At 37.8% G+C, this 17,684-nt stretch overlaps 1 protein-coding gene across 1 annotated transcript in view; it reads right to left on the bottom strand.

The window, feature by feature from the left end:
• Positions 1–6,849: 6,849 nt before the first annotated feature.
• The window catches only part of ODAD2 (outer dynein arm docking complex subunit 2), a 67,857-nt gene continuing 57,022 nt past the window's right edge, over positions 6,850–17,684 (bottom strand). The window contains exon 15 of the mRNA XM_041489011.1: positions 6,850–6,971. Coding sequence (XP_041344945.1) covers positions 6,858–6,971 — 114 coding nt within the window. The 3' untranslated portion in view covers positions 6,850–6,857. The remainder of the gene's footprint in view (positions 6,972–17,684) is intronic.

The following is a 17,684-nucleotide window of genomic DNA, read 5'->3' as shown; positions in this document are numbered from 1 at the left end:
GCTGAGATCTATTTCAACTCTTTTGGGATGGTGGGTGTGGATGTGGCAGTCTTGTAGGAGAGGAGACACACGATTCAAATGAAGTTCTAGAAAAAGTTGAAGTGGTTTCTATTACACATTCCTACAAAGTTCAGAACAGATAAAGCAGTAATTAGATATCAGTAATTGCCAGTGGAACTAAAATAATAACACAGATCTCAGTAACTGTTGATGTAGAAATGTCCACAGCAGGGCGTCTACAGCCACACTTGTAGAGCCCCAAGACTGGTGAAAGGAGCATGTCCACACAATGGAAGTGTCTTAAAGATAAGCAAAAATATGAAAAGCAACTTGAGGGGACTGGAAAGAATTCTAGTTTGGGCTGTTATTTTTTTTTAATGCCTAGTTTGGAAATAATTAGGCCTCAGTTTCTTCAGACAAATCATTCCTCTAGTTTGGAAATAATTAAACCTCACTTTTTTCAGACAAATCACTCCTCTTTGTTTTGTACCTCTTCACGCCACATCAGATCCAGCGCTTGGCAGTCACCTATACTCCTTAGTTGCTGTGCTGAAAAACATTCACCTAGTCATTACATTCTGGGAAGCATACCAAGGCTGGCCCACAGATGTCCGCTTTTCCAAATATTTTTCCTTTTACATGACACCCCACCACAGACAGTTGTGGAACGGGTTGGAAGGAGGCATCAATCTGACCATAACTTCTCTTTCTGAACATATTTTGCCCCTCATCTGTAAGTGCGTATGGAATAGCTCTCTCCAAGAGTTGCTCCAGCTTCACTTTGAATATTTTCCTGCCTAACCTCATGCAGGGGTAAGGACTAGGTAGTCTGCTTTCCAAATGGTGCCGTTAAAAAAACCAGTCAGCCATAAATGAGTTCAATGAAGATCTGCAGAGCAAGACCGGCAGCCATGGAGGCAGAGATTTTCCCTATACTGAGCCAACACAGGACAAAAAGAGGGCAATCCCAGAGCCTCTGACTACTGCACCCATGGTAACTGAGCAGTTATCAAGGACAGCACGACTTGGGTTATGAAAATGAAGCAATACTGATCTCGTCTCTCTGAACATTAGGAGCTGTTTTTCTTTTGGGCTGATCACCTCCTGGAAAGTGGCAGAGCAGACCCACTGGTTTAATACATGATGTCGTCCTACAGTGGGTCTCAGCTCAGCCCCAATCAACCCCAGTCTCATAACCAAGGTTTTCATAACTGCTGACCATCTACCACCAGCCTCCTTCTCCTCTTTCTTTTTGACTTTTTGAGTGTCTGTTTGTCCCAATATGTGTTCCCCCACCCTTCCGTCATTGGAAGGTTTAATGCTGAGTGAAAAACCACGAACAGCCTTTGAACGTGTTCTGCCAAGTCTCTTTACAGTACAATACTGGCAAGAGTAAAACTCTGGAGCCAGGCAAATATGCAAGCTTCATCACATTAAAGGAAGCAGAGCTGCACGGTTATTGCATCATTCTATGGCTTCCCAGACGTTGTTGTTATGTTTTCATTAGAGCAACAGAACTGCACTTGGTGCTTTCTGCTGAGGAGCCAATGAGGCCCCAAAAGGCTGTCAGCTGGGGCAGAGAATGTGGCAACTGGAAAGATGAGTGGTTTACTGCACTAATTTTATAGTGCAGCCTTTACCAGTTAGTGGTAGAGGGAACCAGCAACATGATCTGTGTTCATATTTTTTTTTTAAAAGACACATAGCCAAATACTTATAACTATTTGCTTGTTCAAGACAAGTTATTTGGAAGTTTAACTACTACTGAATCAACCAACATTTTTCAGCACTAAATCATTTCAACTCCATATCCATATGTTTTTAATTTTATCAGCATCTGTATTTTTTAATTACCATTTTTATTAAAGCCTTTTTTTTTTTTTTTTTTTTTTTTTTCCAGAAGCAGGACACAAATCCCTAGCTATTTAATCTGGATATTAGAAGGTATGGTTCAAGGCTCAGCCATTGAAGGAAAACTCTGCTGCCAGATGCAGCCACTGGAGCACAGGTGCTGAGCTTTGCTTTCTTGCCTTCACCAAGCCCTTGCAGAAGTGGGGTATTACACAGCACGGCTGGACAAACACTTACCACCACTACCAATCACAAGGAACAGTCTGGAGCCCCAAAAGCTTCTCAGCCATTTCTCACCTAATGAAGAAGGGAGCAGCTTTAAAGGCATTCAGGATCCTGGTGCAATGGGGAGTTGACTGAAAACTGCTGGTTTATGACCTCTTGATTCATGGTTCACCATTAGTACAATGACATTCTTACAGTCCTTTTCCAATACACAGTCAATGTAACAAGAGGCAAAGGTTTTGACTGGCCAAGTACTATCTTGTCACCATGTCAGGATTCTCAAATGATGGAAGAAAACATGTGAAACTAGTGAAGATGGCTTTGTGTCATGGCAGAACTATGGTAGTGGCAGGACTAGGTCACATCACTTTGTATGGAAACCAAAGTCAACACTTCCTTACGTGCATTGAGGAGTCTTTCAGAAGGAACATATTTGTATTTAAAGTAGAAATGATTTCAGTTGTAAGAGATCAAGCAACTGAAGGGTCCTGTGCTCTATGTAGACCAGGATAAAAACACATAACTTGCCAATGACAACAACTGGAAAAGAGAAAGGAACTTGCCAACTGAAAGGGGTCTGGCAGATAACACAAAAACAAGTCAAGAGGATAAATACAAGCCATGGTGATATTGTCCATAGAAATACTTCCCAGAAAGTTGTATTACTGTACTGATAACTAAGCAAAGCACAAGTTACAGTGAAAATTGCACTCAAGGAAAAGGTTCATGAAAATGGGTGACTTTTGTCTGCTTTCAACAGCCAAAGCAGCAAGATATTAAACACTGAAGAATATCACTGTTTAAGCGAGGGAGAGAAGAGTAAGTGGCAAAATTGATTCCTTTAGAAATGGTGCAATGTAACTTACCACTGCAATGGCTATGGCTGAAACATGCTTGTCCTGGCCTGTGCCAGGTGACTGAACAGTCCACAATTAGGCTGTCTGAATGAAAGAGTGGCCAAGATGCAGAACAGCCTCCTTCTGTTGTTCTGGATCCTGAGCAGTGTGTGGCAAAGATTAAGTGGCTAAAGAAGAGGCAAACCACAATTTGCAGTTGGGGAGCAGTCAGCTTCTGACTCTGGAAATAAGCTCTGCTAACAGCCTGCATGGAAACTTGAATTCCACTGCTGAAGAAACATATTACATGTTTCCATCGCAGTCATCTTGCTGTCATGTATAAAACAAAGATTATTTTGGTGGAAATGGGAAAGGAACAACCATTTAATTTATTATGAGATGAAATTCTTAAACTAACATATTATCTAGTTCAGCCTCCTGGGATAATTCACATCTGACCCCCAGCATAAGCAGCTCACTCAACTCATTTTAGGAGACATGGAATGAAAAAGGTACCACGCTTTCAGTGATCAGTTAGCCTAAGGCATATTACTGAGTCAAATCTTGAGACAGCCCTGTGAGTCTCAAGCTCATTTACTTTCCAAAGGAAAGTTTTGGTGATGGAGCAGAATAACAAAGCCCCTAATATATCACAGATTCCTTGCACCCAGGCCGTGAAGTTTATATTTCTCTTACAACTTGGAGACAATATCGTGTGTCAGAACACATGCACTTGTCATTAGCATGAACACTAAAAGGAAATGAACATAAATCCCAGATTCAAATGTGTAGTTTGAACATCCTGGGACAATTAAATTATTGATAATGATTATCTGTCACCAAGCAATAAATCATGAAGTCATGGAGTAGTAGAAGAAAAGCTATCTTGCTGCTGACAGATGTGTAGACTGAAAGATGTAGTGGGCCTATAAGGTTCCAGAAATAATTGCATAAATGTGAAAGATTTCTTCTCTCGCTTTTTTTCTCATCAACTCTAGTATTTCCATACTCAGAACAACACTTTCTCATGACAACTTTTCTTACTTGGACTCCATGGTTTTTGACATTTGAGTGTAACTGAGGAACAAAGCTGACAGTGAGCAGCTGGTGAAGAGCAGGCCTGGCATTGTGACTGCCAGTTGGAGCATGGTGCTCTGCAGAGCTGGGGCCTGGCTCCTGAAACTGTGAAAACTGTTGGATACTCTCTGCTGATGGTAACATCAATGTAAATAAACTGGGTAAAAAAGACATATTACAAAACTGTGAAAATATAGGAATCGTATAGAGAAATCATGGAGGGAGCAGACTGAGCAGATGATGGCAACTGAACAGGACAAACCCTGACTCCCCTTATAAATCACTACGTTTTTGCAGCTAAAATAATTTGTACATCCAATTGCTCTCAGTTGAAAATAATACTGAGCCCCATATGCAGTGTAACCATATTTCCTAAGAGGCTACAGGTTTACATGGACAAGAAGCAGCTGGTGGAAAGAGCAAGGAGTGAAGGCATTTCCCTCCCAAGCATGGGAGCCAGGGGTGGGAGCTGGCTGCTGCCTGGGTATGCGCAGTGGGAGTGCTGGGCCTGGGTGGTGGCAGTGCCTTGGGTTGGTGCCAGGGCCTGAATAGGCTGGTGGGCACTGCCAGGAGGGTTGGAGGGCTGTGTGAGCAGCATGAGGGACCCAGCTTTGTGAGGATCCCTTTTCAGAGGGCTGCAGCACTGTGGATCTCAGATCTGTGGACAAAGTGGAAGCTTTTCAAATGTACATGCTGTACTGCATCACTCACAGGGGCCAGGGATCACATTCATTTTATTCATTTTCCAACAACTAAATCTCTTTATATTAATTACATGGAATCAACCAGTTTTGGCCAAAAAATATGTATTTTTCTAATACTAGTTCTTTGCCTGTGTGGTGATCTGTACTGATTTCAACAATTCTCCTAGTACAGAACTTTAAAACTGCAGGCATGGTAAAGGAAAAGAAAACAGCACAAGTAAGTTATCTTAAGTCTGGGATTAACTGTCTGAGGTTTTAAATAAAGGTTTCAGATTAACTACTTGGAGGCACAAGGGCTACCAGTGTGAGTGAGAATGGCAAACTGAGGCCATTTCATTGTCAGAAACATGACATTTATTGCCCTGACACCTGTATCATAAAATTAAGTTTGCTTTAGAACTTATTCCATTTGAAACCCACACTAAACAGTCAAGTGTGCCTCGAGAGGTTAAGCTAAGGACAGGAGTTATTTTCAGGGAGTTTTTGCCCTTCAACAGTTAGAAAAATAAGCTACCATTTTACGTGTTATTCATAAGTGAGACTGTGATAAACTATTTGTATCCACAGCTCCTCTCACAGAAGAGACAAAAATAAAATCAAGCCTCTTCTCTTTCAAATGAATTTGGCAATTAGCATTTATTTTAGAAGTATTTTTGGATATAGCAATGAAGCATATGATACTACTACAGCTGTGACATCAGTATAATAATACAGAAATGTTTAGTCAAAATAACATACCAGGCTTTTGGGGCAGAGCTTGAAAAAACCTAAAATAGCATTATGTGGTCACTGGATGCTGATGGAGCTTGTGATGAACCCTGTGACTATGTTGGTGTTTGCACTGATCAAAAAATACTACTTGGATTGACATTTTGATTTCCACACTGCTTCAGCATCTGTCCACAGCTGGCTTCCTTTAAAATAGCCTCAACACCTTCCCTAAGGCCCCAGCGTAATTTTCCTTTTTCAGAATTGTGCAAGTCTTCCAAAATGATATTTGAAATGAGTCTTCATGTCTGCTTCAGAGAAAACACAAATAAACAGGTGGATTGGCATTATGTCGTCTTCAGAAGCTTCTGTCAGCAAGAAAGTTAGTTGCTTTGAGAAGTCATTCTAGTTGGAGGAAAATAATGAAATTACAAAATGCTTCTAAACCAAGAAAATTGTTAATTATTAAGGGAAGTAAAAAAATAATTCAGAAGTGAGTCCTTGACAAATGCAAGTCATTTAAATATTTGCTTTTGTTCATTTTTGCCTGCAGTCTGTGGTTGTAATTAAGACATTACTGCTCTCACAGAAATGGCTTAGCATTATTTGTTCAGCATGGTATGTAGAGTGGGTTTATAATTTATAGTATCAATAATAATTTCTGTGCATTTTTGAAAGCAAGTGTAATTCTGAACATAATTTTATACAGAAATAAATTAACTACATCAATACAATGTTGTCTTCAGTTTAAAAATTAAAAACAACAAAAAGATAATGTGCAAATGTAAATCTAAAATCTGACTCTCTATTTAGAGCTGAGTTAAACGTGTTAATTAAAACACATTTCACCAGCTACTTATAAAATTAAGCACTATTTTGTTTGATGTTGGTAGAAATGGGAAATTTGGAGTGATGTCTATTGCTACAGCTGTTTGCAGCCTTTATATAATGCCAGATGTGAGTTTCATGTATCTGCATTTTCTGCTCTCCTGTGAGTCACAACTGATCAAACAGGCAAAAGCATAATAAGAGGATGACTGGACAAGATTATAATGCAGGGAATTGTTCAAGACATTCATAAATTGCTGCATAACCACACACACAGAGAAGCAAAATTTATTGTAATGTCACAGATAAGCAAAACCATGTATAGCTACAATGAATTAAAATAAAAGCATATCAGTTGTAGAAAATGTCTTTGACATATCTTAACTGATGGTCTTTGGATGGATGTAATGCTAAAAGACATACAAAATTAGGTATGAGTGTTTTATCAAACCTAGGGATGATAAACCTGTAATGTAAAATCAAACATAAGTTTCCACAGATTTGTTTTTATTAAATTATCTTCAAATAGATGAGCTCTGCTATGAAATACAGATGCTAGAAGGAGTAGTTGTGTATTTAAATGTAGCTGAATTGCTAAACAAGTGTGTTGGTAAAAGCTGCTGAAGCATCAGCCATATTTTGCTTTTTCTGTTGCCAGAGCCAATCTGCGAATGTTTGCTATGCAACCAGCTGCTGCCTCCTGCAGAGTGTCATCTGTAGAGCCTACCATGGCCAGTAGGAGCTAGCAAAAACACAGAGGAGAAAAAAACAAATCAATGTGCTTCCATTTCAGTAACGTTCAAATCATACCTAGAATAATTGCATTAATTAACCCACACATCTGATAAATAAAATACTTACAGTCATATTAACAACACTGGATCATACATATGCATGTATCTACCACATGTATACTTTTGTAGGCATTTATCTATTAACATCCACATAAAAGTGCAATGCATTATATTTTATCATATTTTTACTTGTGATTTGATATTTTCATGTCTTTTTTTTCTGGTCATTGCACTATGTCTGTTCATTGATTGTGACTTGTATTTCTGCTATTGTAAGGAGAAATTGCACATGCTTTATGTGAGTCACATGAGTCACAATTTTCCCTCCAAAGGTACATGCTCAATATTTTTAATAGACAAAGTAATGCTTCTTTTTTTTTTTTTTTTTTGGGTCTTGATCATGAAACTGGATTCATGTGATGGACCCTTGTGTCCCATTGACTGCAGTAGGTTTCTTTATTGTCACAGCTCATGTTAAACTCATATTAAACATCTTGAGGGATATAGATCTGGGCATATCAGTCTTAAACGTTCACATGTAAAACTGAAAAATGAAAGCTCAAGAAAGGCACCAAACTTTTGGAGGTGATTCAGCTTTTCAGTCATGTATAGTAGATCCTTTACTCTGGAAGCCATTCAAATTTTTCAGTGGAAATTCCCTGGGGATAAGGTACTGTTCAACATGAGTATGACACAAGACAGGCCTTGGTGATAAAACATTTTTATATATCAAAAAACCATTAATAATGGGTTTGGATCTCACTTCAGTGTGTTGCAAGTCGGTGATGCAACTACATGTGCAATATAGTTGGAAAAGAAAAGACTCTTGATTAGCTTAAATCAGCTCCACACAACCCCCAGCTTTCTGAAAATTTGCCAGGCTTAATGTGCGTTCAGGTATTTTGAAGCTCAGACAGCTCTAATTAAAACCTGTATTTTCAGTCTGCAATACTTAGGAATCTGTATTCACCCAAACAATGTTGAGTTAAACCACAGAGAAATCTGTTATCACTCAGCCCTGGTGCATATTTTTCATACAGCTAAAATATTACACAAAATTATGAACTGCTAAATATAAAAGCATAAATTGAATGCAGACATCAAATTCATATGCTACCTTTTCCTAACCTTCCAGCAGTCGTGAGGCATGGGCCACAGCTGCACACATATGGCATTTACTTAGCAGATCAAAGCATTTTGTACTTGAGGAAGTATTTGTGTTAGCCAAATGTACAAAACAAGCATCTTTCCAGTCACCTTTCACCCTTTGACCCCTACATTCAACATGTAAGAGTGCCTGTGACAGGCTTGAATTATGTCAGAAACAGTATTATCAATTAAGCATCAATGATAATTTTTTCTAGGAATCCTTCCTCTTAAAATTTCCATTCCTGTAATCAGATATCTAGGTCCAAGTAACTAGGTAGGACTCTTAAAATATGAACCCTTCTGGAAGGATTGGCCGGAGTTAAAATTACATTAGAAGAAATGATAGGAGAAAGGTTTATGTTTCTATACATTATTTGTGGGCAAAACCTGGGCCAGGGTCAGCAACCAGAGAAGTCAGTGGAAGGTTCACCACTGACTTCAGGTGGATATAAGACCAAGGAAACCACAGGTCTACCTGTAATGATAAAGCAGCTCTACAAAGCACAAAGACCAGAATGCAAGCTTATCAGATGCTTAACTTCAATGTTTTTCTTTAGTAACATTGCTGGATGAACAGCTTTCTTCTCTGCCATTTGTCAAGAATTGATTTCTCATCACTTCAAATTACCATGTGATTCTTCAGGTGCCTCACAACTTTCTAGTGCAACTAACAGAAGAATACTGCTATAGATCCTTCATATCCCTGACTCAAACCCAAAAAATATGTATGCACATGCTGTTCATATGGTGGTTTTGACAGAGAGCTAGGTTTTAAATTTGGGGGCAATGAAACCATATGCCTTATGTGAATATTCATTGCATCTTCACAGATCTAATGCAAGGCTTTTTCAGTGTAGTGAGTGTGGAACTCTAACATCCACAATAATTTCAGATAAGACTTGTATCCATGTGCAAGAGCAGATGTTCATCAAATACAGTGTTTTGGAGATACATTATCTACTAGGAGTATAGGAAAAAACAAAAATTGACCTTTGCCTTTGTTATGACTACATGTTAGGTAGGATTCAATTCAAGGTTAATTATCTCTTATTTTAGCCATAATTTCTTTCTAGACTCAAAAGACATAGGAGAATAGGTATTTTCTGTCACTTTCCACAGAGAACTCAATATTAAGCAATGATAATAGCTATAGGGGAGGGTCCATGCTCTTTACTGCAGGTGCATTTTGGATAATCAGGGTGAGGCATCAAAGAACAGAATCCTACATGAAACTGGTACAAAAGACCCAAATAGATACCAAAGAACTAGTGGTACATATGCAACCAATGCAAACACCAGTTTTTACAAAGGTATCAAATACTGATTTTTTCCTTCTGTGTTCAGGGGATCACAGATTAGTTTCTCTCTAATTTTCTTCTAAATCACTTGCCAGTGGTAACATCTGCAAGAACTGCCACGTCATACAAAATCCAGTACTACACCGTGTCTCAGGATTTTCACTGTGAGACTTCAAAGCACTATTCTTGGAAACACTGCCCAATACAGTAGCTGCCTCTAAGGACTGTGGATATACAGCAACATTTGTCAGTTAACCTACTCCTTTTGTACTGACAAAAAGACAGCTGAAGAGAAGATTATCAAAAATGCAAAGTATTTCAATAGAAGTAGGTAATTCTGTATTTAGAAATCCAGCTTTGAAGATTTTGATACAAATCCTGCCTTTAATGAAATAAAATTTATTCCTTTTCTAATAAACCAAGACATTTATAAGTCTTTCACCTCCTGATTATCACTCCTTGACCCTTTCATGGGTTCAGTTCCATTTACTGGCAATTTGGGTCATTCAATTCAGGTATGGAAATGCATTCATAGATAGTATATACAAACTACGCCCACATATTAGGTATATTTGACAAGTCCAAGAAATCTTTTTCCTTTTTCCTTTTCTTTTATTCCAATGTACTATATGCAATATGACATGCCATTTTTCTTGATATAATACCCTTGAACTTCATGTATCCCTTCCCTTTACTGTTCAGGTATTGTTTTCTGACACATGTAAATGTTAACAGATGTGAGAAGCAGTAAAAAAAGCATGTGGTATAAATGCTTCTTTCTGGCACATAAAAGGCACTTTCCATAGACAGAGAAAACATTTGCAGCACCATGTAGCCTTCATTTTCTGTTGGCAGGTATCTATATTCCAAGGCTAGAGTCCAATATTTTTGCACAGTTTGCACGTCATACCAGTAAATAAGCACAAATACAAGCTGTTTGGAGAATGTACAGGGCATATGTAGCATTTCTGGAATCAAAAAGCAATGCACAGCCAAATAATTTAAATATTCAGAACAATTAAGATTTTGCTATTACTACCCCAGAATTGTGATACTATATTATGACAACACAATCACAGAGTAATTCAGAACAGAGGGGCTCTCAGGAGATCTCTAGCCTAGGGTCATGCTCAAAGCAGAGTCAGATATGAGGTTCGGCTCGGTTGCCCAGAGTTTTTATGTCTGATTGAGAAAAAACTTCAAGAATAGAGATGGCACAACATCTTTGGCAACCTATTGCAATGTCTGACTGACCTGGTGGAGAAAAAGGTTTTCCCTATACCCATTTACTCTTGACTTAGTTTATGCTCATTGTTTCTCATCCTCTTGCCATGCATCGCTGTGAAAAGCCTAGCTCCACCTTTTTGATGACTGAACCCCCCCAGAGGAAATGCAAGGCTGCTACTGAGTCCACCTAAAGCTCTCTCTTCCCCAGGCTCAAAAAGCCCAGTTTCAATAGGTTCTCCTCACAGAGCAATGCTTCAGGTTCTGACCATCCTGGTGGTCCTCTGCTGAACCTACTATGGTTTATCCATATCTTTATGGTTTCTCCATATCTTCCCTACATGGAAGGCCAAAGCTGGGTGCAGAATTCTAGGTGTGATCTAATGAGTGTTAAAGAGGACAATCACTTCCCTCAACCTACTGGCTGTGCTTCTGCTGTAAGTCCAGAGTTGTGACTTCTGAACACGCTGCTGGCTAATGTTCTGCTTGTTGTCTACAAAATCTCTACACCCTTTTCAGTAAATCTCCATGCTCCTCAGCATGTCAGTCTCTAGCCTGTATCCCTGCAAACAGTGATGTCTTTCTAGATTTTTTCACTTCTACAAAAGAAGTAGCCCAAGGGGATTTAAAAGCAGAAAAAGCAGAGGTAAATATTGTACCAACAAAACCTAAATCTGAAAAAATCTCAGATGGTCTCCATGTACTGGTTACAATAACTTAGAATTACTCACTTTCCTTCATCCACAATCACTGCAGCTTCCAGACTCAGAGAGGGGCAGCAGAAAGCATAGGGTGTCATGATTGCAGGAAGTATAGAGGTAGGCATGAAATAATCTTCCCATAAGGGGTTAGTCATGTGATGTGTCCACAACAAGTTTTATAAAACAAAGGAAAGTGCAGAACACGGCTGTTGGAAAGAGGCTCCCCTGCTCACACAAAACAGATAAAAGATCAGCCTATTCAATACCCCAGAGTCCTGTGAATGTGGGTGAAAATTATGAATAAAGAATAACTATATAAAAAATACTTAATGCCCTTTTTGTCCTGGCTTCTTTAGGTTTTCTGCCCTGTAAAACAAATCTTATTTAAATTTTTCTAATCAGAAGGAAATATGGATAAACTCCTTCAACAAGATTCATATCTATACTGGGAAGCCAGTCAGAGTTCACATAGAGCTTAAAATTCCTGGAACTAAATACATACACTTCAGTACAACATCTTGTAGATTGACATAGCATTTCCAGTTGGTGGTAGGACTTGCTTTTTTTTTTTAATTTAGATTTAGTATCTGGCTTCTTTTACATGCAACATTTCCTGAAGGATGCAAAATTTCTAGCACTGCGATTTTCTAATTGTGTAACACTTCTTTTTCAGAAAAAGACATTTTTCACATGTTTTTTATAAATCTAACCTAAAAGAAAAAAAATACTTTAAATAAAAGCATATGGTATAGGCTTATCCAAGAAAGTATCAGTCTAGATCCAGCCAGCATTTTCTAACTTTCAACACCATAGTGCACACTGGAAAATATTAAAGCACCTAGTTAGAGTGTTGCGTTACACATATTCCTACGAAAATACTTCTCATAAAATTAAATTATAAATAATAAAACATACTCCACAATCAAAGCATAATGACGGTTAAGCTAAGTCACTGTTTCTAAACTAAAATTCAGCCAATTTCCTGATTTTCCTTTTCAGCTGAACGAAAGGATAAGACAACATGTACCATATCCATACTCTTAAAAAGAAGATGCGCAAGTAAGTTCTGGGATGTTTTGTTTGTTTGGCTGGGTTTTTTTTCTCAGGTGGCACAAAGAAAACAGATTTCAAACTAAAGTCCCATGCACCAGGCAACAATCTGAGCTAGCAGCTGTACAAAATCCAATATCAAGAAATTCCAATAAAGGCAAAAAATGGGCAAGGCTGACACTCACTGTGCTGAGTCCCCCTTGCACAGGGTCTCTCCTCCCTGGGACTAAAGTCAGAGCAACCCCTGGTGCAGCCCACTTCACTCATTCTGAACATAAAGAGATGAAACTGAAGCTCTCTGGTTGGGGTGGGAGAAGTTCTGGGAAGATTACACCTGGCTTTTTTTCCTTTCTTGTCTTATTTCTGTCTTTTCTCTCTTCCACAAAACACATGTCCGTTCTGGCAGCCACAGGAAAAGGGCAACTTTTTGGAATCACTCAAAAATGGCTGGGGGGTATCAGCAAGTCCAAAGGATGCAGCCTGGGCTAAGGTACGCCTGAAAACAATGGTACCCAGCAGGCTGGCCAGGAACTATCTCCTCTTTCTCACCCTTCCCATACTCCCTCAGAAAGAGTACAGGAGCTGGAAAACCTGTGCACTTCCTCCAAAGAGGTGCAGGACTCCAAGTTAGGATGAGAACAGACTTGCCTGCAGTTTTTTGTGCATTTAAACTATCTCACCTGTCTCAGGACTTAAGACAGGTGATTTGTCCTTGGCAAGTAATTTTTCTTATGTGACTGCCTGGGACAAAATGACTGTTGGCAAGATGAATCCCACAAAATGCCAGGAAATGATGGGAAAAAAAGAGTAGGGCTTGATAGTCTCAGTGAAATATTCTGAATATATGATTACTGGTACTTTACCATGAGATGCTTACTATTTCATTAGGATAAACAGTTTCAGTGAACTACAACTAATTTTACATCATGATAGATTTGAAGCTTAAAATTCTTCTGGGTACAGCTTCATTTTTCCATTTTTCCTACCTGCTGTCCATCCATTTTTGTCTATTTTGTTTAGTTCCCTCCTTTGTTACAAAAAACCTGAAAGGCATCTAGGACAAGGGCCATATTTCTTCAATATCTGAATGGGAACAACACTCTTGAAAAGAAATCTCTTGACCACACAATAATAACATACAAAATAAGAATACAGTTGTCATATTCTCCAGTAAGGTTAAATGTTGCATTGCATAACTTTGGAGACATACATAAAACCTATATGCCTAAAGGGAACTATAATATGGTACACCCACATATACTGGCAAATGTTTATATAGCTGCAAAATATGAATACACTCTACAGCTCTCTCTTCACCTCATCTGTTTTACTGTCTTTTCCTTATACAGTTATTTAGAGAAGGATGCCCTCCTTCTCTGCAAAGACACAATAAATGGGCAGAGAACTGTGAATATCACTGACAAGGAGAAAACGAACAAAATGTCAAATGGTGAAATTAGAATAGTTTAAAAACTGCAAATTTGCAAACCACTTTAAAATACTCTAAGTTTAAAGGTTCTTCCACCTCTATTTGATACTTACAGGATTTCAGAGGAATATTTAGAACTATTTTAGGTGTAAATCTAACTGCCTATAAAAATATCAAGAAAAGGTGAAGTAGCTAAATAAAACTAGTAATCAAAATTATTTCTAATCTTTGTTTAAAAGGTACCATTATATGGAACAAATTGGAGACCTTAAAGGCAGACAGCTTGAATCTCCATTCAGCTGCAAGACGTTTAGTGCAATATTAAGAAAGAATTCAATCATCATGAACATTCCAATGTACAAAAAGTCTTACAGGATATGAAATTCATCCCATAAAAAACAATAGGCAGATTTGATAATCCAAAAGTGATGAAACCCAGGGTTCACAGCATATTTTTATTTGAACCACTTTCTGTATTTTATTTTTATTTCATTGTAGTTTTCAAAAGGAGATTAACATATAAAAAGCTTTTGGTGGCATAGAGAGAATTAAGAACTTTTTTGGTAATTTCAGTACAGTGACATTTCAAAATTTTATTTTTCATTCCAATGGATATTAATTTTATTAAGATTAAATTATGAGCCTGCTAACTTATTATATGGAATGGACATTCAAAACTGTAAATTTATGTCATGGATGTCCCTTTCATGGTTTACTTTGGCTCAGTAACATGTTGTGGACTATCCTCCCTTTGTATCATTACAAGCCTGACCAATCATTTTTTAATTTCCTGCTCCTTTTCCATACTTACTTTTCCACTCTTTACTTTCCTTTTCGTTTTGTAGGTGTATGACTTTTACCTGTCCTTCTTAAACACTATTGAGGACGTAGTATAGGAAATTGAGAAAGAATTGCTAATTAAGTTTTGTTTCAAAATTTTTAACATTACTTTGGATATAAATACTATAATTTTGTCTATCTCTAGCAATCATATGAAGAGTATATGAAAGTTAATCAGGGGCAGTTGCAAATAAACTATCAGCAGCAAGTCAGAGGAAAAACCTGAGGTTTAAGCTGTCCATTAACCCTGACATTCTGAAGGGCTCCATCTGATTTCTCAGCAATGCTCTGAAAACATAATGTGTTTTTTGTTTCTTTTGGTTTGTCTGATATTCCTGAAATGCACTCTTAACTATTCCATCTTTGAAACCAACACTGAACTGCAGTAAAAGGGACACTACATTTTCCAGACTTGACAAATTTTACAATTTTTACAATTTTATAATTTTACAAGTTTTACAATGTTTCTCTCAAGTGCATCTTATCCTGAGAATAGGAATCTGAGGACATAATCTGACTGGAACAATATTTTAAAAGTATGTTAGATCTACTGGTATGTGTGAACTGACTTCAAACTCTCTTCTTCAATTGAAAGTACTGATTTTGATCTCTAAAGTTAATATAGCTTTAAGTCCAATGCTCTAAGGGTCGGTCTCTCTTCCTACATATGATCATTATAATCAAAACCAGTGAGGTGCTTTTGCTAGTAAACCTTACATATCAGAGTCTGGGGATAAAAGCAGGAGGTTCTCCCTTTGAATTTGTACAATAGCATTTGTTTGAAATAAGTAGCCAGCACATTTTAAAGCTGGGTTTTTTGTGGCACACAAGAAGACTGTTCTATAGTCTTGTGTTTTAAGATGTGGGGGTGGCAACAGTGCATACATTTACATAAACTGGAAGATGAGTGGTACTGTTCAACATATAATCTGATTTTAGACTAGTAAATGTACTAGAAAATGTTGAATTAGAACACAGGGTAAATAAATGTAGAGATGGTATGAACACAGACCAGCTCTATTCATACAAATATGAAACCGAATGTGATGAAGCAAGAAAAGATCTGGGGCTGTTAATGGACAAGAGTACATCTACAGTCCACATGTTCATTCATACTAGTACATCTAAATTTTCTTAATATCAGAAAATTAAATGTATGCTACCATTTATTTCTCAAGATTCTCAAACAGCTTTTCTTTTTTTCTGCTATTAGAGCTAAGACCAAATTATTTTATATTAAGGAGCCATCTTCCTATATTAAATGCAAATTTATTTATGAACAGTTTGGTCAGTTGTCATAAAATATATTTACATGTGCTGGAAATTTGTGTGCTTTTAAAAAGACTGTGTTGTGGAAAACCATTACCATGTACACTTATTGTGACAGATTAATGCTTTGGTTTTTTGGTGATTGAAACCAAGGGAGTTGCTTGAATTAGCTCTCCAATCAGGCCATATTCAACCAAAGTATTTGTGATTTGCAAACAGTACTTTAGAGGGGAGTTAGATAGTTTTTCAAAAATAAGCAAAATGTCTCTCCAAAGCCACTCAAGGACTCTGGCCACAAGGTGCTTGAATGGCTGCTGGCTTTTGGAAGCTTTGTGAGATCAGAGACTTCTAAAAATACTGTGTTGTATGCAAACAAGCAAGCAAGCAATAATACCTGTCTGACTTTTATATGTCAGAAATACTAGAGACCTTGATCTGCTTACTTCCCTCTCTAAAGATGTAACTATGAAGTAGGAAATGAAAAATCAATTAATAAAAATTAAATTTAAAATTTTTCTCTGATTAGAACAAAAGCCTGTTCCTCAATTTTTTTAACGTCTCAGCTTCAATTCCAAGCTTCAGGTTTTGGAAATGTTTTTGGCTTATTCATTAGTTTGAGCTCTTTTAGCTCTATAAAAAGAAAGTTATAGTTGTGCTTGGGCAAGTGGAGGTTGTACCACATGCATAAAAGCTCTGCTAAAGCTGGTTAAAGCATGCGGGGGAAGATGTGAAAATTAATTTTCTAAAACCATGCAACTCTGTGCTTTAACACAGGAGAGAAAAAAAACATGTGAACCTTCTACCTGAATGTTACTGCAAAAGGTAAAAAGAATAATGATTCAAACGTGGTGTGGTGGTTCCTTTGTCTCTCAGGCAGGATGAAATGGTTGGAGCTAACCAGCTACCCAAGACATTATTTCACAACATGAGTGTAAGCACAAGAATATTACTGACCATGTGTTGGGCATTCTTGGGTGAGTATGTTTGAGGCATGCTGCCACCTAAATAAAACAGTATGTGGAAGATGATTTAAGAGAAAGTACTGCTCCCACACGGGGAATGTGCTCTCTACTTCATCAGCTCCCCACTCACACAGGCTACTTTCTCATTTAAACAGCACATCATGGGTTTGACTCATGATGACAATTAAGGAACGTAACATCCTTCTCTGAACAGAAGTATCTTTATGCAGAATATTGTAAATTTTGTGAAAGAGTGGTTTCTCAAAATACAATTCCCTCATATGCATTTCTGATGCAGAAGAATTAAACAGACTATCAGTTTCTCCCCCCACACTCCAGGATGTCAACAAAAATTTAAGGATAAATAACACCTTCATATAACTGCAAATTTCATGAGGATTCTTGGATTCAAGAGCAGAAAGATTAACAGAAACAGCCTGATCAATCAGAAGCCAAGTCAGGGCTTCATAGTGTCCCTAACTGTATCTTACATTGAAAATTTTTCTGTCCAAATTGTTTGCAAGGACTTTACTGCTTCAGCCAAACATTTTCAGTCCTAACCAATAGTTACTGGCACTCTGCATCTGCTGTACATGCAGTGTGCAAAACTGTTCAGTGTAGTAAGTCTATGAAAGGGGCAAACTTTGCATTGAGCTGTGATGTATTTGCACAGGACATTTGACCTCTATGGCTCTGCACAGTGAACTGCAGTTTGCTATTGTCTCTGTCTGCACTATCA

Source organism: Pyrgilauda ruficollis, unplaced genomic scaffold, assembly GCF_017590135.1.
Source record: "Pyrgilauda ruficollis isolate IOZ18807 unplaced genomic scaffold, ASM1759013v1 scaffold12, whole genome shotgun sequence".
Lineage (NCBI taxonomy): Eukaryota > Metazoa > Chordata > Aves > Passeriformes > Passeridae > Pyrgilauda > Pyrgilauda ruficollis.
Note: the sequence above shows the minus strand (reverse complement) of the source record. Positions and strands in the feature narration are given on the sequence as shown.